Genomic DNA, 26156 nt, shown 5'->3' on the forward strand with positions numbered 1-26156 from the left:
TACCAGCATTACCAAACTACATCACAGCTGCCTTTACACACTACAGTCAGTCTGTACACAGTACAGTATATCATTCATCAAGGGCTGTTACATCTAAAATCTAGGAGAAGGGTGTTGTTTTGTTTAGAGTACATACGCATTCACAAGCTAATGCTTGTGCCATGATCAGATCATCAAAGGAAATGAATGCATTTAAGCAATAGACTAAAAAGAATGGTGTCAAATGAACACTGGAATGCATTAAAACCAAAGCACTCCAATAGCAGTCTGGAAACTCAATGTATTCCAATGACGACTCAGAAGGCAACACCTTGCCTTATTTGGTTTAACCAGGAGGGGTTTACCATTGCCTCCTCCCGTGCAGTACGAGATGATGCCTTTCAGCATCTTCCTATATCGCTGCTGTCCAATATAGATGTTTCCCATAGTCTGAGAAACATACCAGCGGGAATTTGAACTGGCAACCTCTAGCTTGCTAGTCAAGTCATTTCCCTGTAGTGCTATTATGTAGCTAATAACAACCAAGAAGGGCAACAACACATACAGAGACCTGAGCATCCTAACCACCAACTTCTGGCCCAAGAAACTCACGCCAGCCCCTCTTGAATTAAAGCACCTCATTATAACAGGCACCTTGCTCAGCAGGGTCACTTAAGCAAACTTTGTCGGACCTGAATGCTGCTGGATGTTGGAGACTTTACGGTCTCTTCTCCACCCTGCCCTGTCCCAACCGGCTCAGATCATCCAAATTTCAAAACAGGGACACTCCCAGTGGCTTGTAGCACCCCTACTGCTCTCACACCAAAGCTCCTTGCCAGAGCGTTTCCTTCCTCCCCCAAATGGCACACTGCAGGAGGCTTTTTTCAACTTTCCTTAGCACTGTAAGTATATTCATTTATTTTGCAATCGTCTGTCCCTATGGCACTGGCTTCTGGAGCAAACATGATAACAAACTGACCCCAGCAATTATTTTGATTTGTTTTATTGTCCGCACACACGCACTCACTAGGTTTGGGCCCTCAAAGACTGCCTGCAACCCTAGACACATTTACCTGGAAGTAAGCTCACTGAACTTAGGACGGAGCTTCCGAATCGAAGGCGTGAAAGATGGCACGCCTGCGGGGCAAGATTTAAGGATGCTAAGATCTACGCTCGGCTGCAGCAATAGATCCGGTGGTGTCTATTGTCGAATCCCTGCGACTGAAATATATTCAGCAACTTTGATGACTATTTGAAGTGGGGGGAGTGTTGGTTAGTGTATCTGCACACCCGGGAGGGGTGATATCCTCTCTCTCCTCTACCCCGCTCCCCCCAAAAACAAACACCCCAGGGAGGGTAGTGCTTTACCGAAGACAGGTCCCAGGAAAGAGGGGCTGTCCCGGGCAAACTGGGCTAGCGGAGCTGAAGCGCCGGTTCGAATCCACAGCACTCGTAACCGGGCGCCTGAAGCGTCTGCGCGCGCACCACTCTCTCGCGCTCCCTCACCTTGCCGGCAGCCGCAGTAGCCCCAGTCGACCCTGCCTCGGGCGTTCCTGTAGAAGCACCAGGGCCTGCTCCTGCCGTCGGGGTTCCTGCAGAAGTTGCGCTGCTCCCGCAGCGCCTTGCCCTGCGGCGTCTTCTCCAGGAAAGCCGGCACCTCCGCCCAGTGCAGGCACTCGGCGCCGAACTCCGTCACGTTGACAAAGCGCCCGCCGCTTCCCGAGCAGCCGCCGCCGCCGCCGCCGGTGAGCTGCTGGTGCTGGAGCGGCAGAGACGGCGGGGAGCGCTGCGGGGAGGAGGCGAAGCCCCGAGGGACGCGGAGGAAAGGGCGGCCAGGCTCGGCGCTGCCCGCTTTAGAGAGCGTGCCTAAAACAACAGCTGCCGCCGCCACCACCGCCGCCGCTGCCAGAGGGACGCGGGCGAATGTCATGGTGCCGGGCTCGCTCGCTTTGGTCCATGGCCCCTCGGCTCGCCAGCCCTGACTGAGAAGGGAGAGGGCGGGGCCGCGGCGGCGGCGGCGGCCCACTGATCCTCCCCGCACCCGGCGTGTGTGAGCGCAAACACACACACCCGCGCGCGCTCGTTGCAAGCGCGCAGAGGGCACTAAGTCGTGGTCGCGAGTTGGAGTTGCAAAGGTTAAGAGACTTTGCAGCAGCAACAATTTCTTAACTTCGGACGGTGCCTTGCAGCCCACCAGCAGCTCAACGCGTGAAGGAGCAGCTCTCCTGTCATGTCTGAAATAGTAGCCCTATTCAGACATTAAGCTGCCGAGTGTACAGATATGGGTATACCTGTGCATGTGTTTGTGCGAATGACTGTGTACCTTGGAGAAGCCGCTGCCAGTCTGTGTAGACAATACTGAGCGAGATGGACCTATGGTCTGACTCAGTATATGGCAGCTTCCTATGTTCCTATGTAGCTGCATTCATTTTAAAAGTGAATGTGGGTAGAGACCCCCCTCAAATGCATGGTACAGATAGGAACTGTACTGCTGTACCTGTGTTCGAAAGAACACACGAATAACCGTAGCTATAGTCCTATTCACACATTATGTTCAGCACTCGTACAATGAGTGTAACAGTCTACGCAGGTACAGATCTGTACATTGGTACAATAGGGTACCCATGAGCATGGGCAGAGCGCCTGTCCTCATAATTGAGTAACCACAGAAAGTGCTCCCATTTCCGAGGGAGATGTACTGAGAGATAAGTTCTACTTCAGTGTGATTTACTCCCTAAAAACTGAGTTTAGGATTGCAGCCTTAGGATTGCTTTTCTTCCCTCCCTCCCCTTAGCAGACGTTCTGTTTCTTTAACTGTTGCCCGACTAGCCATAACCCAATTGCTAATGTTTTTTCTCCCAATATTGTATCTCTGTGCTGGAGGAAAGCAGCAGCACCCCTGTCATTCAGCAATTATAGGTTCCATTGCCCCGTAGAGAAGAGTGGTGGCAACCTTATACCACCTTTTGGCTGGGAGACGCTCCCCCTAAACTCATATATATACGGGGCAGGGAAGGGGAGATCATTCTGGTGAATACTCAGTTATGACTCGAGGACAGGCGCTCTGCACATGCTCATGGGCACCTTATTCTTCTGCATATCTCACATCACGTCTGAACCAGGTGAATCTCCCAGCCTCTTTGCAGGGGCCGCTTAAATCCCGAGTTGGCGCGAGAATAGCAATGGTAGTAAACAATCAGGCCAAAGAGGTGGGTCGGGGAACGTACCCCTTGCAGAACGGGGAATGTCGTAAAAGGAGATCGCAGCCTTGACCCTACTGAGGGGTCCCTAAGGTGGCTGAAGCGGCAGAGGGAGGCTCTCCGACAACATGATACGAGCAGCGGCAGCAGCACTAGAAAAATTGCGAGGTGCGGGCACAGAAGGGGCAAAGTAAATTCCTGGGTGGGCGAGCTGTGCCATGTGTTAGATTTATGTAACCGAAATGGAGGGGCGGGTGGCAAATTATTTGTAGGAGGGGCGGGGCGGGGGCGCTTGCCCACCTTTGCTCGCCACAGACTGGAGCCCCCGTCCTTCACATTGGGAGACTGCCTAAGTGTTTAGGACCGACCGCGCTGCTACTGGGGTGCTGCAAGTGACCGTCTGAAGGCTGCAGAGCCGCGGAAGCAGCACTTCGCGGCCACAGCAGCCACACGACTCGGCGAGTGGGTCGTCCTAAGCGGGCGCAACCTTTGGAAAGGAGACCGGCCCGCCAGTGCAGCCGTCCCTGGGGAAGCCTCCGGCTAGAGGGGAGATCATCAGGGTTCCCTGCAGGGAGGGAGGCTTCGATGACATGCGCGCTCGCACACTTCGACCACCTGACTCCTTTCTGGGGTTAGGGGGAGATTCGGCCGGCGCGAAAGCGGGTCCCTTCTTCGTCTCTTTTCCACAGCAGGGCCGGGTGCTGTTTGGCCCTGTGTGTTAATTTTTTTAAAAGTTAAATCTAAGCCGCGAAGAGGGGGCGGGTGGGTGGTTGGACCGGGAGAGACAGCGGGGGAAGGAGGCTTTAACACCCTTCCACCACCCGGGGTCTCCAGCCCCGCTTCTTCCACTTCCAGCTGCTGCACTAGGCGCTCCATCCATCCCCGGCTCTAGTCCTCTTCTGGATCGGTTGCGTGACATCAACAGAGGCGCTCAGTTTGTGCAGGGGGCCCACGACTTGCCTACCTGCTGCTTTTCTGTCTCGCACCAAGATCTGTTTCCCCATTTATGCTCCGTCTCCCCCCACATTTTACTGAGCGCTCCGCAAAACATATTTTCTCCTGCCCCCATGTCTTCCCTCTCCTCCTAACAAATGTAAGCGAGTTTCTCCTCAGGCTTCCCCTCTGCTCTGCCTCCTGCTCCTCTCCAAGTTATTTAGAAAGCCCTTGTCCAGTAGCAGAAAAAACTGGGTCTTGTGGCCTCCTAAAAGAAGAACTAATTTATTGTATAAGCTTTCGAGGACACCTGCCTGGCTTGCTGCTTCCTTTGGGATAGAGTCATATGATTCATTCATTCCGTGGTACAGCACATATAGAAGTTCGCTGACATTTGCAGGTAACCAGAGGCGCTTTTACTCCTGGACTTCAGGGCTGAAGTCCAGGACATCTGTATCCACACATGGGGGAGGGGGCAAATCCTCTTTAGTCTGTCCTGGGTGGTGTGGTTTGTGCCCTCTAGAACCTGCGTGTTAAAAATGATGCTTAACTTGCAGCGGGGGTGGGGAGGGCTCCAAAGGCCTTTAGGTCCAGGCTCCAAAATTACCTAGGTGCATCTCTGGTTGCTGCTTCCTAATATAATCCCACCACGGAAACATGTTCTCATCTATACCTGTTACAGAGGGATAGCCCTGTTAAACTGTTGCAGCATGTCTGGAATCAGATTTGCTCAGCTTGATTTAATTTGAAGAAATCAGATGTGTTTAATTTATTAGAAAAGTTTTGAATATGCCCTTTTAATTCCATTATAAAGTCAGACCTCCATGTTTCCACAACAACCTTGGGTTTCTTTGTACCTGATGGCCCAATCTAAGCAAAATTACCCATGTTCTTATGTTATGTACTTAAGTCCCATTAATTTCAGTGGACGGAATCCAGATTAAGTTAGTCATGACTAAGTCCCATTTAAATTAATGGGCCGTAAGAACATAAGAACAGCCCTGCTGGATCAGGCTCAAGGTCAATCTAGACCAGCATCTTCAGATTAGCACAGGTGTGTAAATTCTTGTCAACCCAACAAAACACTCTAAATTTCCAATGCATTTTTTCAGGTGAATATGTCAAATTGGCTAGAACTAGGAGAAGCCCTCAACTGTGTATAAGTTCAGTCACACGTCAGGACATCCCCTAGGGGTGGGCAAGGTGAGGCTCTCCAAATGTTGCTGAACTACAACTCCCATCACCCCCAGCCACAATTTATTATGATGGGTTATAGTTCCGCAACATCTGGAGAGCCACACATTGCCTACCCCAACTTCCACCTACCCAGACCGGCCATTGGTTCTCCTCAACAACAAAGGCTATAATGTTCAGACAGGGATATTTCCTGGGTACTGATTGTATTTCTTGGCTTATTCTCTGTCCATGACCTCCTGGCTGTGGCTCCCACTTTCACTCAATGGCTCCTATGGCTCAGCTATGACATGAATGTAGTTCTATAAAAAGAAAATACATTGCCTTAGAGCCAAAAGGTCCACACTGACTATCCACTTTAACACTAGCTATCCCCTACTAATTTCTTTTACTGCTGAAAAATAGAAATGTAAGTGCATTGATGTAACTGCAGACATAAGTAATTTGTAATTTCCTCCCTCTATTTTCTAACAAACTGTCGACTCCAATAGTGATACTAAGGTATTTCTGATATTTCCTGCAGGAATTTTCTATGCTATCTTTTAGGAAACCTGATAGCAGTTCAGATACAAAATGTAAAGCTTTTAAATATCTCCCAAAGCATAGCACTGGCTCAGAGGAATATAAGAATTAATTTAGCAGTAATCTGCAGCTGGATATGAAATGGCTTCTTGGGTATTCTATTAATCATCATTTTGTCAAGTTACTAGATTACTGAGGTCAAGAAAGACTATACATTGGTTCCGAAACATGTATTTGAGTACAAATATATATTCAGACACATCTATTTGAACCAATCTTTCCTGTGAGCTGTTGCATAGTAACCTAATACAAATGAGTCTTGGGGAAATAAGATCATTTATATTCACAAGTAATATTTCTATCCAACCACATATAAATAAGAGACTATAAATAAAAGATATGTTCAAGCTGCTGAAAGATGAAAAGATCAAATTTTGTTCAATAGTACCATATCTGATTCACTAAAACAAATCTCAGACGTTGCTGGTGGCTATTGCCCCATATACATGAGCACAATTCTTTGGACTCGTTGATGGTTGATAAGATACAGAGGCAAGCACTAATGGATTGTGCAATGAGGCCTGGGCGGGGGGGGGGTTGTTGCAGTACACTGCCCCACCCACACTTGCATCATGGTGCTAGGGGCCAGCACACATTTGGAATCTGCATCCCAAATTCCTGTTAAGGTGGAGGGGGGGGCCCTTTTAGAGTTGTGACTCTCTTATATTTAGCAGGGAGAGAGCAAGTGTTCCTAATCAGTACATCTCTTCTCTCCAGAGGCTGTTGTTTCTGTATCTGCCGTGTGTGTGGGAGAGGGAGAGAATGCTTTAGAAACACAGAATCACTGCTTGATATTTTATTTTTGTTGTTGAAAAGCGGTATATAAATATTTTAGAATATTATAATAATTATAATTATAAACAATACCATATGTTATGCAGGGTGGGTGTTTCCTCCCTCTACCAGAGTGTTAGAAGGAGGAAGACACTGGAGGCCTGGTATCATTCTGACATTAATGTATATAACTTTTATTAAGGCAAGGGTTACACCAAAAAAGAGAGATAAATATACTTAGGAAAAAAAGATAGATATACTAAAAAAAAAAAAAGATATACTCAGCACTGGCAAATAATGATGACAAAAATCACATTTCAGTAACAAGACCTAATGATGTACCTCATTCATACTCACACATTCATACTTACTCTAATTCACTTTGGTGTTGGCCAGACTCCAAGAATTAGTTGGTGCTTGGGCTTGGTCAGGACAAAGAAGGATGGTGTGTGCACATCCTGGTTCCAGATGGAGGCCTCTTGTCTTTAGCTCTCCCAAAGGGTCTCCTTTATAGTCAAACCTCAAAGGAAGCATCTCCCTGGCATAACCTTCTCCTGATCACCCCACTTCTGGAGGTTGGGGCAAAAAGAGTCTTGTGGTAGCAAGCATCAATTCTCCCCTTTGCTAAGCAGAGTTGACCCAGGTTTGCACTTATTTATTTATTTCATTTATATCCCGCTCTTCCTCCAAGGAGCCCAGAGCAGTGTACTACATACTTAAGTTTCTCCTCACAACAACCCTGTGAAGTAGGTTAGGCTGAGAGAGAAGTGACTGGCCCAAAGTCACCCAGCTAGTTCCATGGCTGAATGGGGATCTGAACCTGGGTCTCCCCGGTCCTAGTCCAGCACTCTAACCACTACACCACGCTGGCTCACGGAAATGGAATGGAATGCAATGGAATGAATGGAAAGCTACATGTAAGCATTGTAAGATATCCCCCTTAGAGGATGATGGACCAATAGTCTGACTCATTATAAGGCAGCTTTCTATGTTCTGAAGAAGGCGAACCCTCGAACTAGGTCGGTTTGAGCTCAAACCGGCTCGCACATCTTTAGCTTGAACAAAGCGCCGGCTAGGAAGGAGCAGGAGAGGGGCCTGCCATCTTCTCTTCCCCCTATTGGCCATGTCCTCTGCGTCTGATGTCAACGCAGGGGCCTGGCTGGCAAATGTGCAATAGTGCACCTGTAGCAGCAAATGGGTAAAGGGCAGCCACTGGGGGCTTGTCCCCTGGTTGCCAGTGCAGTGAGCTCTCTATGCCCCTGTGGGAAACACTCAGAACCAGAAGCAAGGGAAGGTGCCTCTTAGGTCTGGTTCACATGTGTGTGCATGTTACTTGATTGCTCAAAGCTAAATGACTGGTTGATGATGCGTGAACTGAAATATATTGCATTAGAGGTGCTGCAGGATGACTGACAAGTTTTGTCTGTGGTGTTAGATTCGTAATGGCTCATATACTCATGCATGTCCTCACTTGATAATGCATTCATCAAGTGATGACATGGCATATGTGGATCAACCCTGAAGTTGGAGATGCTTTAAAATTCTGCCGCTGGAAAAATGCAATCATCCCTGTTCTATCAGTTAAGAAGATTTGAGCCACATCAGCTAAGTCAATGAGTGCTTAGCATTTCCCAGGATTAAATACTGAGTCTACAAATCCTTCACAGACAAAGATGTCATAGGGTTTTTTTTAATCAAGCATGTGGCAATTTGAAGTTTCTGGCTAAAAATAGGGATGCATGGAAAAATGTATAGTAAATGAAAAGCATATTTATAGATTTTAGGCAAGGAGTTATGGCAGCTGCATTCTGGATGCATTAGTAATGGCATTGGATGAGGCTGATATATCCCATTGTCTCAAGGAAAGCTATTTCCATTTCCTTAGAAGTGGACCCTCAAAACAGTTTGACTCGTTTAGTCTTCGGGGCTATAGATTTATTTTCATTCTTAGAAAGTTTTAAAGCTACAACCAACATTATAACCATGGAAACCTAGAGCAGGCAGCAATCACCTAGTATTAATATTTAGTATTTAAATATAAACAAATGTACTTCCCTTTTTCTTTATTTCTTGTAGGATATTGTGTGATTTTTTTTCTTTTTTCTAAGAACTGATACTATAGATGAATCCTTTACATTATTGCAAGATACTGTTTCATAATTAGATTAATTTCAGATCATTAATAAAATTATATTAATATTAATAATTAATAAGAGTCAGCATGATGTTGTGGTTAGAGTGTTCAACTAGGATCGGGGAGACCCAAGTTAAAGTCTCTGTTCAGTCACAAAACTTACTGGGTGACTCTGGGCCAGTCACCTATCTCTCAGCCTAATCTACCTCACAGGGTTGTTGTGATGATAGATATTACCATGTACACTGCTCTAGGTTAAGAACATAAGAATAGCCATGCTGGATCAGGCCAGACACCTATCTAGTCCAGTATACAATGGCCCACCAAATGTTCTGGGAATCCCACCAGTAGGAGATGATGAAGGCATATCATCTCTTCTGCTGCTGCTCCCCTACTGCTGGTATTCCGAGGCATCCTGCCTCTGAGTCTGGAGGCAAGAGTAGTAGCCATTGATAGGCCTGTCCTCCATGCACTGGTGTAGCTAGTTTTGGGAAGGCCTGTGTTTGCCCCCTCCCCCAGCATGGGGTCCACTGGTGTCGTGCACAAAGCACACACACACACCCCACTCACCCACAGAGTAGAGCCCATTCTCCTTCTGCCTCCACCTGCTGCCACCTTTCCTCGCCCTGTCCACCTCCTCCTCTTTCTCTCTCTGCCTCAATGTAGCTGTAGGGACACATAGGAATGCTTCAATGACGTAGATTGTGATGATGTCATCCACCCCAATTCAAGATGGCAGATGCGTAAACATTTGAGGCGCAAGTGGGCTCACTTGTGGGCTGCCTTAACAATTTGAACCAAATTTGCTACAGGTGTAGGGACACATAGAGACACTTCGATCCACATAGTTTATAATGGTCGAATCCACCCCGATTCAAGGTGGCAGTCACACGAACATTTGAGGCAAAAGCAGGCTAACGTAAACTGCCTATCGATTTGGACAAATTTAGTCCAGTTGTAGGGATAGTTTAAGGAAAGTAGGCAGATTCGTTCTGACTAGCATAGCTTGTTTCTAATCTAAAAAGCCCCAGATGTGGTAGCCTTGCCTCATAAGGAAAGTGCTCCAGGCCACTGATCATCTTGGTTGCTGCCTTCTGCACCTTTTCCAGTTCTACAATGTCCCTTGAGATACAGGGACCAGAACTGTATGCAGCACTCCAGATATAGTCACATCATAGATTTGAATAATGGCATTATGATATTAGCAGTTTTGTTTTGGATCCCCTTCCTATTGATCCCGAGCTTTGGAATGTGTTAGTAGGGACATGCTATCATCCTGATCAAAATGCTGAGGAAATCAGCGAGGCATCAAAGAAATACAGAGCTGTAATAATGGGTGACTTCAGTTACCCTTACATTCCTTGGAGGAATATAAATATATTAACAAACAAATAAATAAATAGAAAAGTTAGCTGAGAAATTTTGCTTTAAAAATGCAGTGTTGTCTTGAGTCTTAACTGAGTTAAGTAAGTAAGATCAGCTGAGTGATGTTATTGCAGTGAACAGGAGTTATAGTCAGTAGTGGAACTGATTTAAATTAGTTGTTATATACACAGCTCCAGTCAATACAAGATTAAGAAAACACACCCCTGCTTGAAACAATCTTAAAACAAGACAAAGAATAACAAGGAGGAAAAGTTATGGGACCACTGGGAGAACATGAATATAAGTCAAAGTGTTTGTTACTTTGATGGACTGTGGTGAAGCACACTGGGTGGAGGCGGGCCTGTCTCTCAGGCCTGCTCAACTTAGGCCCCCAGCTGTTTTTGGACGACAACTCCCATAATCACCAACCACAGAGACCAATAGCTAGGGATTATGGGAACTGTAGGCCAACATCTGCAGGAGGGCCGAAGTTGAGCAGCCCTGGGTCATGGCTGCCATGAACCGAATGAGGCCTAAGCCCATCCAAGCTTCACTCCTAGGTTCCCTCGGAGCCAATGCAGACTGCACTGCCGCCTTCAGTGGGACATGTTTGCTTGTTTACATGGCTGCCTTGATAGCAACATTCCTCCTGCCGGGTTTCTGTCAGTGTGGTAGCACTACGGCAATAGTGGTGATCATCATTGCTAACAGGGATCCTCAAGGAAAGACAGAAATGCATTTTTGTGTTGTGTGCAAAGAAATGTGAGAGTTTGCCATTTCTTCATCACCCTTGTCCTTGGGGAAGGGAGGAAGATGTGTGTCCTCTACAGGACAAAGGATTGCTCTGCAGCAGCACTGAAACATAACCAATGGACAATTGTCCCAGACTGCTAAGCAATATGCATTTGGGGCCACTGACTCATTAGTCAATGTTTCCATATGGAATGTGTCATTTTCCACATGTATAAACCTGCAAAATCAGCAGAATTTGAATATGATCTCACCTAGATAAAGCAATCCTTAGCTAGGGAACAGAAAGAATATGTACTGTACATTCTGTCGTATTTAGGCAACCCGCCCCCTGCCCCCAACATATTGCAAAACAAACATGGATTTTCTATCTCTATGTTTGCTTTATCCTATAGCATTATTTCAGGGGGTGGGGTTTATGTCCTGGGAAGAATCAGCAGGCAGAAGGCAAGGTCCAGCCTTTCCTGTGCCTCTGATTTTCCTCTGCTAATGCCCCCATCCTGGACATTATTTTACTGTTTTTGCCCCAGCTGATCTTTAAGACCCAAAGAAACCTGGCTGCAAGGGAAAGCCACAAGAGGTGCATTTGCTAGAAATATAATTTTTAAAGCTCTAAATAATTTAGGACCTGGGTACTTTAAGGGCCGCTTCTCCCAGCACCGGTATGTGTTCCCTTAATCCCTCCAACCATCTTTTAAGACCCTGCTTCTCCAGCTGTGTTGTTAGATGTGCAGAAGACAGCCATGAGGAGCAGGGCCTTTTGGTGGTATCATCACCAAACTTATGGGACACTTCCTCACTCTGCATTCCTTTTGATGTTTGGTGAAGCATGGCTTTCCTTCCTATTATGCTTTTAGTGGGGGATTGTGTGTTTATGTTGATTGGCTGCTGTTTTTTCTGTACTTGGGGCTGCTGTATTTGGGTTAATAATTTTGTGGCTTTCCATATTTTGATTTGTTTATAGCAATTTTGTTGATTTGTGCTTTGGTTTTTCATTTGGGGTGTAAGCGGCCTTTGGCTGCCACTGAGAGGAAATACGGAATACAAACATTTTAATTTTTTTTTTAATTGACAGGTGAAGGAAGAATTAAGAGCCTCTCCTGGTTGCCATGGATTCTCCCTTAAAATTGCTCTAATCCCTATTCGCCTTAACCACCAGACGTCTGTGTGCAAAGCATGTTTGCCAGTATAGTGTGTCGTTTTGGCCTTACACTTGTATTATAATACAAGGGTTCACAAACTTCCGTACTCTCATTTACACATAGAACATTATTATAATGATTTGACTCATTAAGCTGTTGGGATAAAAATACTATTGGCGTTATTTTTACCCACAACACAGTTCTTCTGAATCCAAGTTTGTCTTCCCAGATAAATGAACAAACAATGTCGCCTTGGGAGCTGTACTAGAAAAATCTCTGCATAAAAGTCCTCTCACTTGCACTTCCCTGTGCTTGGTGCCCTTTTCAGTGAGTGTGTTGAAACTCTTAAATGAAACAACAGTGAGGAAATTCATGTGCTTAGTTTATTGTCTGGGTTAGAGAGGGGAGAAAGTTCACTACTGAGCCAGGCTTTGGGGGCTTGAACAATACTGGCATTGTCCCAGCCAGCATCAGATGCATTACCACAGACAACTGAAAATGCTCATTGGGATTCTTGGAAAAGCCAAGAGTCAAAGGGTAAATTTTTTAAAAGGGGGAAAGAAAGATTAATTATCATTGCCGTAAGTACAGCACATAGTCGTTCTTAAATCTTTCTTGTCTTCTGAATGATCTCTCTTCAAGTAACTTGCTGACTCCCCGTTAACATAAGCCATATGAGTCTGGGTTATACTGCAGTATCAATAAAGCAGTGTCAATGCCTCCACTGTATATTTTATTGCCACTCTGTCTTTGTTCTGTCCGCTCTTCTCTGTGTGACCTGTGGTGGATCCACACAATTGCGTTGTTCATATAATGTATGTAACGTCATACAACGACATAATCATTAGTTCCATCAGATGTCAGCCATTATGAATCGAACCTTTGCATCATTTACTATATGCAGTAAACATCAATGGACATGGAAGTTCAGAGCTCATGAGCTTGTCAAGAGATAACTGTGACACAAGCTAGTTGGGTGAGCTCATCCTTCCAGACCTTCAGCAACCGATAAGGAGAAATTAAAATTAGTAGATTTCTACCACACTGTTCTGTACTGTTTAATAATTGCTTAGTGAATACACTGTTGAATAATTGCTTATTCAATTGGACTGGAAGATCACATTCAAATCTCTCACAGTCCTGATCTCTGTGAGTGGCTGCAGCAACTTTACTGAGACTAGGTCTCCTAAGCTGAAGCTTATGGCTAACATATTGGAAACGAATTAGGGGTATGCATGTGTTTCAGGATGGATGCTAAAACATAATGAGCTGGGTTGGCTTTCTTCTATTCCACATCTACCTAAGTCAAGTGCAATTGGCCATGAACCAGTCCCAAGGGGAGCAGCAATCGATTTCAGCACTCAAGTCTGAGTGGTCTGCTTTGTTTGCTCAGTTGGTTTAGATCCCCACCTGTGCCACAGAGGGAGGGAGGACAGAGAGTGGGAAAACTGACAGTGTATGGTCTCCAACCTTAAATATAGATCATTCTTCCCAATGTGTCCAAGAATCTGATAGGGCTATTTGAGACACAGAAGGTCCAGCCACAACTTTATTTTATTTTATTTTATTTTATTTTATTTATTTGATTGATTGATTGATTGATTGATTTCTATACCACCTTTCCAAAAATGGCTCAGGGTGGTTTACACAAAGAAATAACAAACAAATAAGGTGGATCCCTGTCCCCAAAGGGCTCACAGTCTAAAAGGAAACATAAGATAGATACCAGCAACAGTCACTGGAGGTACTGTGCTGGGGGTGGATAGGGCCAGTTACTCTCCCCCTGCTAAATAAAGAGAATCACCATGTTTAAAAGATGCCTCTTGATAAAAATGACAATGACAGCATTGCAATAGGGAGGGATGTTCAGAAAAATGGCATTGTTCCCAGCCAGAATCATATGCATTACCACAGACAATAGAAAATGCTGACTGGGGTTCCTAGAAGAATTTTTTTAAAAACCCAGTGATCACACATGCTCTTTTCATTTCATTGGTTTGGGGAAATTGTCACACACAAGTGGGTGAAACTGCGAACAAAACATGCTATGATGATGTTTGCCAGTGTTTTAATGCCAGATAAATGTGATGCCTGCAAAGGAATTGGATCGTCTCGACTGCTTGTCCTGAAGCTGAACCTAACAAGAAAATGGTTTTCCTCTCTTATTTGGAAAGAAAAACTTGACCTTTCCCCAACTCTAAATTGGTACTTTCAGTGTAAAATTATAATTGCAAAATGAAGTTGGGTCAGTTCTCCTGACAGATCTTTTACCATGTACTGTAAAGCCAACACATTTGGTTTCATTTAGTTCTGGCTGACATGTTTTTGCAATCATTTTTAAACTGGGGTTTACAGAGTGCCAGGTAGGTATAAAATGCAGCGGTGAAATCCCAGGTGAGCTGTTGCTCCCAGGTTGCCTGGCCACTTGGATCAGACCTGGCCACCTAACTGCTGATCAACATGCATATGCCATTTGCCTGCCCACAATGTTTTTCTCATTTCCTGTGGAGGGGCTGCAGGTCAGTGATTTGCCAGCAGATGGCCCCAGGTTCAACCCCTGGTATGGCTGGGAAACAAACACCCACATCTGAAATCCTAGAGAACGGATTCGGAGCAGACAATACTGGACTAGATGGACCAAAGGTTTGACTCAATATATGGCAAGGCAGCTCTTTATGTTGGTTAAAATGAACGGAACCAATTGACACATGCATTTCTTTTTCACAGCCCAAAGGAAATTGTGGACTTGGGCTGAAGTTGAATGTGAATTCAGACCAAAGTTTCAAATTATGCAAGCTAGACATCATCCCATCCACACACACACACCCCCCAGATACCATGAAGTTCACCACTGAAAGCCAATTGTTAAGAATACACAGCCCAAACTGAACCTTGTGGGATCATAATTCTTCTGGGATGAGAAGTACTGAAGTTGTAGTGTACGGTGGGGCAGAAAGTCAATCAGGATCTACTGGCAGATCTTTGGGTGATTTGTAGTACATTCAGAAGGGATTCTGATTCCCTGTTTAACAACAAAAAGGCTCTCTTGCCACAAAATAATTTTTACTGCTGATAATAAGAAAGCTTTGTGGGGGCAGGGGCAGGAACCAGGAGCAGATTATTGTGTGAAAGAACTGTGAACTCAATATGTGCTCAGAAGCATCCTGTTCCTTAATTCTGTGCATGTCTTCTGCCCTGCCAGTGACTATTTTGTAACTGACTCTGGTTGGTGGACCTCGGGAATGCCACAATAAATCTCTCATGAGATCCCTTTTTTGTTACTGGTTTCAACAACAGTTTGCTATTAGGCATGATGGATTGGATATTGGAAAATGCAATAAAAAATTTAACCACTCTCTATAGTTGCACTTTTAACAGCAGCTTGATGCCCAGACATTAGCAGGTTATGTTGATCTCCATGCCGTGAAACGTTTCACCTGCTGATTTCTGCAGATCACACTTCTATTAAGCACGAAAGCAGGCAAGGCTAGTTTTTTTTGGTCAGTTGGTACATAAAACTAGCTATGAAGTTATTTGGGTTGTAGTAGTCTAGATGTGCCTTTATCTGAGCATTCCCAGGATCTCTCTGCCATGTTAACTGGGAAGGGATATCATGACATGATACAAAAGTACAAAATACTTAGGGACTTTCAGGTGTACCTCATGCATAAAAGCCCATCAGAGGCTACAGTTTCTAGCATTGTAGAATCTTCCATCTTTTACTCATTTTCAGCCACAGTCATTTGACAACTTACACTAAACTCTGCATTGAATTATACATTTAAATTCTAGCTTCCCTTTCCCTAAAGATCAGGAGAGTGTTTCCATCCTCACAACCACCCAGTGAAGCACAAAATAATATGTGACAAATATGTCACACATATTTGACAAACAGGCTGAGATTATGATTTGCTTAAGTATCTTCTTTGCCATGAGCCTCACCCCATGGCATCTTCCTCGTCCATTTAGAACATCTGAGGTTTGTCTGCAGTTGCCACCAGCTCATTTGCCACCCTGGCTACGCAGGGACCAGCCTTCTCTGTTGCTGCCCCAAGACTCTAGAAGGTGCTCCCTGCTGAAATAAGAGCCTCCCCTTCTCTGACAACTTTGAAAAAGTCTCTAAAGACTTATTTTTTTCACCCAAGCTTTTTAACTGGACTGAGGTCCGGTTTTAAGGTTTTCATTTTTAATCTATGTTGATATAAACTGCCCAGAAATGGAAGTTTGTGGCAGTCTACAAATCTGAAAAATAAATAAATAAATAAATAATAAAATAAAATATCTTTACAATTAAGCTTGGATATAACCTGGATCTCTTAAAAGTGCTTCACTTTGGCTGGATAGTGTCTCCAGTGTGCTAAACTACAAGAAATAAAATTACATACAATTGAGTCAAAGGGGAGAGTTTAAGCAAGTGCTTAAGTCTCCCACTGAAATTAGTTTGGGGTCAAAATGTTTACATTTGTCTGGTCTGTACCACAGTTCTCTCATTTTAGTTTTGCTACATGCAGCCTTAGTTGGCTGGGCATGGAACATTTTAGTCAGGGTTTATTTAAACCAAAAATAATGCAATGCAGATTTACTCTAATGCATATATTTTGAAAGCTCCAAGGACTTCCGATTTTTCACTGATATGGTTTAATTCTGAACTAGCAGCACAAACACATAACATGAGCTTTCTCTCTTCCACAGCTAGTAAGAGTGCTATAAAATTACCTTGCCTTACCAAATGGTCCTAAAAATAGAGCACTCCTGCATACAAATCTCCCCTTCATAATTTCAGTAGAGAGATATATATCATGGGAAGTCTGAATATCCAGGAGGAAGTGATTCAGTTACTACACAGGGGCTTTTACTATATTCATTACAGCTAACACTACAAGAGATGTGAAGTTTGAGATACAGTTTCTCTCTCTATGAAGTTTCCATCTACAGGGTGGTAAAAGTAGTACTTTGGTAACTGAGGAAGTACTAAATCACATAATGGCATTGTAACAGATAGGAGTGGAAGTGCTCAATTGGATTGTCAGTATTATAGCAAAACACCAATCTTTTTATTTAGCAAGTGAACATTTTCACTGCAGTTCAGTTGCCAAAGGCATCTTTCTGTACAAACCTCTAATGCATGGATTCCATTACATAAGAGACGGGGGCGAGATGGGGGCATCAGATCCAGATATTTTCCCTCTGGGTCACCACATAGGTTGTAGCGGGTGCTGCTATGGTGGGAAAACTTAGCAACTAGCAGAAATGGGGAAAAATATCCCTTGGACCTTTTGATCATATATTGGAGCAACCTAGGCATCTATGCATGGGTCATAAAAACATGATCACAATGTATGAAACCTAGGGTTATCTGGTCCGGATGGCCATTTCCAACAAAAGCCAGTAAGAAGCCGAAAAGAATCTCACAAGCAGGACATGAATATTTCATACGGTTTATCAACAGCATCTCCTACTCACAGGTATACTGCCATTGAACATGGATGCTCCATTTAGCTGTAATGGCTAAACAAACCAAGAGGACTGATGAAATTGTGCTTTACCATCCACCTCTCCAGGGATAATACACATTTGGCTTAGTATAAATTGTCTTGTGAACAGCATCTCTGGATCAGGACCGCTTCTTTAATTTTAAGTTTACATGTATTTTATTTTATATTTACATTTATATCCTGCTCTTCCTCCAAGGAGACCAGAGCAGTGTACATAGTTATGTTTATCCTCATAATAACCCTGTGAGGTTGGTTCAGCTGATAGATATGTGACTGGCCCAGAGTCAGCCAATGAGATTCATGGCTGAATGGGGATTTGAACTCAGGTCTCCCCAGTCTCAGTCCAGCAATCTAAACAAGACCATTACTTGTTTGTTGCAATAATCTGTCCTACATTGCTGTGAACACAGAATGATCTTGCACTATACTACTTGCAAGAAAGGCAGCTCATAGGAAAGAATGCCATATAATGTTCTATGGCAAGCACTTACTTGCATTTTTGACTGGCAACAGAGTTTGTTAAGCATTATTGAAGCATTTTATTAACATTATTTATGCAGATATTAAATTTTTTATATTCCACTTTTCTAAGAATAAATACTACAGATTTAATAAGAGTGGGCAGAATTACAGTCTTAATAGATTTCTCAAGGCCCTCAAAATGGCAGAGAAAAACAAATCTTGAGTTAGAAAGGAATACACTTAAAATGCACAAGAATACCATCACACCATCCCTCACAGGAAAATGTGAGAAGGTAAAGGCCAAACTAGTAGACTCAATATACTTTATTATAGAAAATCAGGAAAATATGTTGTGGGGGCAGGAGAAGCCCTCAGAAGGAAATGGAAGATCAGCAAAAGTAGGATTACATCAGCAACGGAATAGTACAACAAACAGAAGGAATTAAGCATAAATTTGGGAAGACTGAAAGAATGATGGATTGCATAGGGATGATCAGCTACTCATAAGCCTTGTCCAGTGAAGATCTGGTTCCCCTTTTCTGCCTCCCAGCAGTCATATGTTCAACAGGGCTGAGAGGAGGAGAAGAAGATTCACTCTGAACTGAGCTGTGTGTCTTTGACTAACAATTGTTTAACTTCTTTGTGTCATTTGTATTTTGCTTTTCTTCCAAGGAACCCAAAGCAGCCTACATGGCATTCCTTAATGATCTCCTGTCCAGGTACTCGAGAGGCCAAACTTGCTTAGGGCTGACCCAAATAGTTAGTGAAGGAGCAGCCCAACCATGTTGTAGCTTTTGTCAAATTGTCCCACTTCTTATTCAAAGCCAATTATGCTTGTACTCACCACTGGGCTGGATAAAGTCTCCTGTGCTAGAATGGTATAATGGAGGGAATGCAGAGTCTCTAAACTATTTAAAAATATTTAAAACATCAAACAAACAAACAAACAAACAAACAAACAAATGCACTGATTGAGGGGAGTTGTATGATGTGTCACCATTTACACATTCCAGGCAATATTCAATAGGTGCCTGTGACACTGGAGCAATAACATTCCACATGGCAACTGCAATAATTATGGCTGCACACTTTCATAGAAGAAAAAAATCTGCCCCAAGGACAAAATATTCTTCATCTAGTGCTGGGAGAGAAAATGCAACAAAAATACAGGTTTAAGGGAAGTCATCTTTGAGGGAAGACATCTATACTGCAGCCAACAAATGGGCAACAATTCTGATGAGGTGTCATAGGAACATAGGAAGCTGACATATACTGAGTCAGACCATTGGTCTATCTAGCTCAGCATTGTCTTCACAGACTGGCAGCAGCTTCTCCAAGGTTGCAGGCAGGAATCTCTCTCAGCCCTAAGACGCGACCAAGAGCTTCATGCAGATGAGACAGTAAATCTCTTCTGGAAGAGTTTGTATGGTTATGTGCAAAAAGACAAGAGTATCTCTTCTAAACAGCAATGGGACAAATTGTGGAAATGGATGTCGGACGTAACCCACCCCCGATTACCTGATGTGCCTTTAAATCCCCCACCCCCGAGTTACAGTACTACCTGCATATACTTCATAACCTTGTGGGTTTCCAAATCATTGTGTGTAAATCTTTGTAGATATATCATGTACAAACAACCACTTTGTATATAATTGTGCTTTGGCAACGTACTGTATGCTTTGGTAGTTTGTTGGTTCAATAAAAAATCTTGTCCTATAAAAAAAAAATCTTGTCCTATTTTGGAGAAACCAGGGAGGGAACTTGAACCCTTCTGCTCTTCCCAGAGCGGCTCCATCCCGAGGGAAATAACTTGCAGTGCTCACCCATCAAGTCTCCCATTCAGATGCAACCAGGGCAGACCCTGCTTAGCTATGGGGACAAGTCATGCTTGCTACCACAAGACCATCAGTTGTGATCATAGTGAAGAGATGACTAAATACTTTTGGTTTACTTTTGTATTATAGCCAGGGATAAGGAAATCCACTAGTCTTCTAGTCTGTGATGAGTAAAAAATGATGCTTGATGAGTGAAAAAGGTCCTGAGGAGTAATATATGAACATAGCTTCAGGAACCATCTGAGTAAAATATTTTGTCTGGCTGATAAACTAAGCCAACATTTCTTCACCCCTGATAAAAGCAAAGAGTTTTATTTTTATGCTAGGATAAGAACTAACCATGCCAAAAATAAGAAAGTTGTTTTGGAAGTGCAGATATTCAGTTATGTCATGGAGAAGTAGCATGCACATAGAATAGCTTCCTTACGAGGTCAGGCTATAACCCCTGAGACTTTTTAGTTAAAAAAAAAGATGACTTAGGGGGCGACATGATAGTGGTCTATAAAATTATGCATGGTGTGGAGAGAATGGATAGATTCCCCCCCCCTCCATTTTGCATAATACTAGAGCCAGGGGTCATCCCATGAAACTGATTGCCAAGAATTTTAGGACCGGCAAAAGGAAGTACTTTTTCACTCAATGCATAATTAACCTATGGAATTCTCTGCCACAAGATGTGGTGCCTAGGGATGTGTACTCCCAGGAGGCAGGGAGGTTACCTTTAAGGCACGGGGGGTGCCCATCCCTGCCCCACTGCTTTTCCCCTGCCAGTGCACTTCCCAAAATCATCAGCGTGGGGCTGCAGGGATGTACGCTGCAGCCCCGTGCCAACAATTTTGGGGAGACCCAGCAGGGGGAAAGCGGCAGGGCGGGGATGGGCACCCTCCCTGCCCCTTAAAAATAACCCCCCCGCCTCCGAACCATCTTGAACGCCGGACTTCTGAACGATTTGGCGCTCCAGAAAAAGAGCACCAAACTGGTTTGTATAAATCTCTACTGGTGACAGCCACCAGCCCGGATGGCTTTCAGAAGGGCTTAGATAAATTCATGGGGGGGCAGGTCTAGCAATGGCTACTCGTCTGAGGGCTACAGGCCACCAGCCTCAGAGGCACGATGCAGTTGCAGAGGAGCAACAGCAGGAGGGAAGGCAAGGGCATCCCCTCAGCTCTTGCCTGTGGGCTTCCCAGAACCATCTGGTGGGTCACTGTGTGAAACAGGATGCTGGACTAGACAGAAGTTGGGCCTGATCCAGCAGGGCTGTTCTTATGCCAGCTTTCTGAAGAGTCTCTTGAGAAATCAATTGTCTCCCATTTGCCTCCCAATAGCCAACTGCATTCTGAGCATAACTCTAATAAAATTAAAGGGTAAACAGCACTTAAGCCCAGGAGGAAGTTTAGTCTCACACACAGCAGAAATGTCCTGGCCGCTTCGTTATCATGTAGATCAAGTGACAAACTAGCCTCTCCTACTAGAAAAGCAACCAGATACCCTGGGCTAATGTGTCTCCCTGCTCCTTGATATGACTGTGCACAGCCATTTCAAAATGAGTTTTGTGGCTTAATATTTTATTTTGCTGACATTTCAGCAAGGTCATCATCTTTTTCAGTGCTTCAAAATGCATTTTCCACTCAGGAAATTTGCTCCTACTCTACACATGTAAGGACATTAATAATCGTGCATCGTTCTCTTCAAAACAGATGGCTTGTTAACCCTCATTAGAATCCTTGCTTACTAGGCAGTCCCGAAGGGTCAGCCTCTGTGCTTTGCCTAAGGGTGTCATGCATTTTATAGAGCTGAAAGGTCAAAATTGCAGCAGCTATAACTGGGAGAGCAGAATTCACCAAGCCATTCTTTGCCAATGTTACGGGTGATAAATAAAATTTCATACAATAAGAGCAATATATAGTCATATACTTTAGGAATAGATACTCAGAGCAGTTACCAAAGTCCTTGTTTTTTGTACAGGTTTCAGGTACCAAAGGTAGACCAGTTAGTCCATGAACCAGGCCTCAAAGTTTTGGCCACTGATACCATCTCAGGGGGCAAATGCTCGTGATTTTTGGCAAGACCTACGCTTCTAGAGACGGAAAATGTGTTCGTTATCAATGAGGGTAAAATTGCAGTCATTTTTGCACAGAGGAAAAGCCAAAGATAAGGGTTGGGAGGGTTAGGGTAACTATTAGGGGTGTGCACGAAGCATTTCGGCTGCTCCAGTTCTAATTGCCCCAACCGAATTGTTTCAGCAGGGGGCGACCGGGTGCTTTAAATGGAGGAAAGCCCACAGGCTGCTGGGAACAGGGAACTTCCTGTTCCCAAGCAGGAAGCAGCCGTGCGGCGTAGCTTTTCAGAACAGACAGTGCAGCTGTTTAATACGGACAGTACCGCCGTGTGGGGGGTGGGGGTGGAGGAGGAGGGAGGGAGGGAGGGGCAGGTAAGACCCGCCTTCCTCCTTTTAAAGCCCCGACTCTCCACCACCCTTCCTCCAATGTACAACATGCTTCGTGCACATCCCTAGTAAGTACGACATGCTTCGTGCACATCCCTAGTAACTATGAACAAACCGTTGTACTCTCTCCAATCTTTGTATTCTCTCCAATCTTTGGAGAACATTCCTGCCAATCTTCATTTCCATTCCTCCGGCGGAATCAATAACGTTTTTATAATATATTTTATAAAATTCTAAAATTTTAATGTGTTTTTATCTATTGTGGTTTTTCATCTGTTCTATGAATTTTAAATGTTTATGTATTATGGCTTTAATCTAGAGATTTCTATATTAGGAGGTAGAGAAAAAATAAAATAAAATAAAATAAAATAATAAATAAAGTTGAGTAAGAGAAGTAGATGCAGTGAGAAGCGGATGCTAAAAAAACTAATACAGTCTTAAACTGCATTTGTAGTTCATAGTGGACAATTTATCTGCATGATTCCCACCGCACATTGAGAACATAGAGGGTGGACCATCTCTGTATGCTGCCGGCTCATCTGGTGGTGACTCAGAGGTGGGTCTTCTCCATAGTCCGGAGCATTCTTCCTGAGCAGTAGTGCACTGGAAGGGCGGGGTAAAAATAGTTTAAATAAATAAATAATAAATAATAGTAGCTCCTGGGCTTTGGCATGCACTCCCTAAAGATTTTTGAGGTTTAACATCTTTGCCAGCCTTCAGAAGAGCCCTTAAGACACATTTTTTTTCAGCCAGGCTTTTAGTAGTCTCTGAATGTTTTAAATTGCAGTTTTGAATGAGTTTTGTTTTTGTGGAGTGCCTACAGTCTTTCGAGTCAGGCAGTATATAAATCAAATCTAACCAAATCAGAACATAAATGATGATGAGGATGATATAACTTTATTTCATACTAGTCAGACCTCACTTGGACTATAGTTCTGGACACCATATTTGGACATGAATAGTGGAAAGAGCACACCAGCTCCTCCAAGAGGATAGTGTGCTTTTCTGCTTCCTGCTTCCTCTGCTAGCTCTGTCACCACTTGGGTGGGTGCATAGGAAGCAACAAGCCCACAGGAATACTCTTACCATGCTGCTTTGTCCACAACCTCAGTGTTGGCCTCAGTGGCCTATCGGGGAGAAACGGCGCCCAGGGCAAGCTCAGGCCCTGAAATGGCGCCCCCGCCCCCCACATACCTGTGAGGGCGCGGCGGTGCCCCCCAGGCAGCAGATCACCGGCGGTGGCGGCGATTTGGCGGTGGCGGGTCTCCCGCCGAGTGCGGCGGTGGCTGGTGGCTGGCAGCGAGCTGTAGCGCAGCCCGAGCGGCGGCGGCGGATTGCCCGCCGAGGAGTGCAGGCAGAGCGACGCTGAGCCTGCCTTCTGGCCCGGCGTCGCTTCCCAACTGCGCAGGCACGCCTGTAACGAATGTAACGAATGTGCCCTGGGCGCCACCCCAGCGGGTCACGTGGGGGGTGCCAAAAAGGTGGCTCCCCCCGCTCCCCCTGTATCGCACCTGCGCAGTTGGGAAGCGACGCCGGGCCAGAAGGCAGGCTCGGCGTCACTCTGCCTGCACTCCTCGGCGGGCAATCCGCCGCCGCTCGGGCCGCGCTTCAGCCCATCGCCGCCAGCCACCGCCGCACTCGGCAGGCGCCCCGCCGCCGCCTGCCACCGCCAAATTGCCGCCGCACGCCTGCCGCCACACTCGGCGGGCGATCCAGGGGGAGCGGGGGGGAGCCACTTTTTGGCGCCCCCCATGTGACCCGCCGGGGTGGCGCCCAGGGCACGTGCCCTGCCTGCCCCCCCTATCGTTATGCCCCTGGTTGGCCTACTCAGGACAGTCACCTGCCCAGCCGCCGCTCTTCCCCTTCCCATTTGGCTGCCAAGAGGTTTTCATTACACCACAGGATCACCTCATTATTTATAAATATTTCATAAGAAAAAGCAGATAATTTGATTGTTCTGAAAATAACATGAAAAAAGACCATTGCTTGATGTGTGGTTGCACAGCATTCGTTACATCCTGACTGCTGTGAGTGACATTCACTGTGTCCGAACTGCTGTGAACCTGCACACTTTAAAAACACACCCAGAGCCCCTGATAGGCTTTGAAATTCAAGCTATACATGATTACTAACAATAATAATAGTGAGCATGAGCCAGTCTCTGAACAATCCAATCTCTGAACGAAAATCAAAGGTCTTAAAAATACTGAGCTTTCACTGCATAGTGGTCAATTTGCATTTCTGTAGCTTCACCTAACTTGGTTTAGGCAGATTTACAATCTCTCTCTCTCTCTCTCTCTTTCTGGCATACCTGTCGCTAATCTCATGCATGGCAGCTATTGCGATATTTTGCGAGCGAGGGGAGGGGGAGATGAAGGTGAGCAGCCTGCGAGAGAAAGCGGTGGCCAGGCCAGCTGCCGGGTGGGGAAAGGAAGCAGCGGTCAGGCCGGCCGTCGGGGGGGGGGGGGGGAGAACGAACTGGAGCTGAAGGGAGGAGGGGAGAATGAACTGGGGCTGAAGGGAGGAGGGGAGAACGGACTGGGGCTGTAGGGAGTGGGGGAAATGGCTGAAGGAATGGGGGGGGAGACAGGGAGAACTAAGGACACAGGTGCCCTGTGCCAAGTAGTATAAATTAAAATAGTATAAATTAAAATTCATCATCTTGTATAAATTAAAATGCAGTTGTGGTCCAAGCATTTATACAGTGAACATTCTAGAAAATAAAATATTTAAACCTAGTAGAAGGTTGTACATACTAACACAATTTTGAATTGGGAATTAGCTTATAAAATAATAATTAATATACTCTCAGGGAGGCAATCTCCTGATGGCCTAGATGTAGGATTTTAGGTGATCCAAAACTTATTTTGGGATGCAGAGGTGGTGAAACCCTAGTTCCTCCTTCGTATTTATGTTTCCAAAGCAAGGGATACTGGCACCAGATCTTTGGAATGCACAGCAGTGTGCAGCTGCTCGGAAAAGATAGTTCCCCTGGTCATATTATTTGAAGTGGGTCAAAATGTATTTGGGGATGCCAGTGCACAGCTGTTCAAATGCCATTTTCTTATACATACTTTGTTTCCTACCGTATATGAAGGGTCAGGCCTTCCCCCCATCCTGTTTGTGAGTGTGTAGAGGGGCCTTGGCACTCTAATCTGGGGTAGTTTGATATGCACTTTGGGGTGCATGTTAGAAACCTAGTTCCTCATTTTCCCTTTATTTCACATGTGTGAGATAAAAAAACACACTTGAGAGCATGTTGTATATAAATAATCATTTAGATTGCACATTAATATACATGCAGAAATGGGGCATTCTCCCTGCAGTTTGGTCATATGTGCTCCAAAGTTTACTGGAAGAAGACTGCTCAGACAGAAGTTATTTATTCAGATGCCTCAGCATATCTGAATTCAATTAGGAGACCCTGAACCAACTTTAGTCTCACAATTTAACTACTCGACGACATTCCAGAAAGCACTAGACATTCTTCCAGGATGCTTGGAAGCATTAAGAACTTTTAAGCATCTATCCACTTTCTTTGATCACTGAAGCAATAGTTAAGACCAGGGTGGCGTGGCCCTTCCATGAGGCAGGGGGAGGTGGTTGCGTCAGGCATGAATGAAGGGGAAACAGCAAGTGCTGAGAGCCCACCAGCAAAGGCACCACCCTTCCTTGTACCACTGGGACACACTGTGTACCTTCCCCACCACCTCCCACCTCAACCCTTGCCAACTTGGCAAAGGGGCACCTTTTGACGTGGTGATTCTCTTTGTTTGGTGGGGGGAGAGTAGCTGGCCCTGTCCCCACCCAGCACAGTACCTCCAGTGACTGTTGCTGGTGTCTGTCTTATGTTTCTTTTTAGACT

General features: G+C 44.9%; 1 protein-coding gene across 2 annotated transcripts in view; it reads right to left on the reverse strand.

Moving 5' to 3' along the window:
- PRSS12 (serine protease 12) overlaps positions 1-1946 on the reverse strand; it is a 93564-nt gene extending 91618 nt beyond the window's left edge. For both annotated transcript variants that reach the window (XM_053255037.1, XM_053255038.1), the window contains exon 1: positions 1486-1946. In XM_053255037.1, coding sequence (XP_053111012.1) covers positions 1486-1909 — 424 coding nt within the window. In that variant the 5' untranslated portion in view covers positions 1910-1946. The remainder of the gene's footprint in view (positions 1-1485) is intronic.
- Positions 1947-26156: the final 24210 nt, after the last annotated feature.

The sequence above is a fragment of the Hemicordylus capensis genome, chromosome 5 (genome assembly GCF_027244095.1).
Source record: "Hemicordylus capensis ecotype Gifberg chromosome 5, rHemCap1.1.pri, whole genome shotgun sequence".
Lineage (NCBI taxonomy): Eukaryota > Metazoa > Chordata > Lepidosauria > Squamata > Cordylidae > Hemicordylus > Hemicordylus capensis.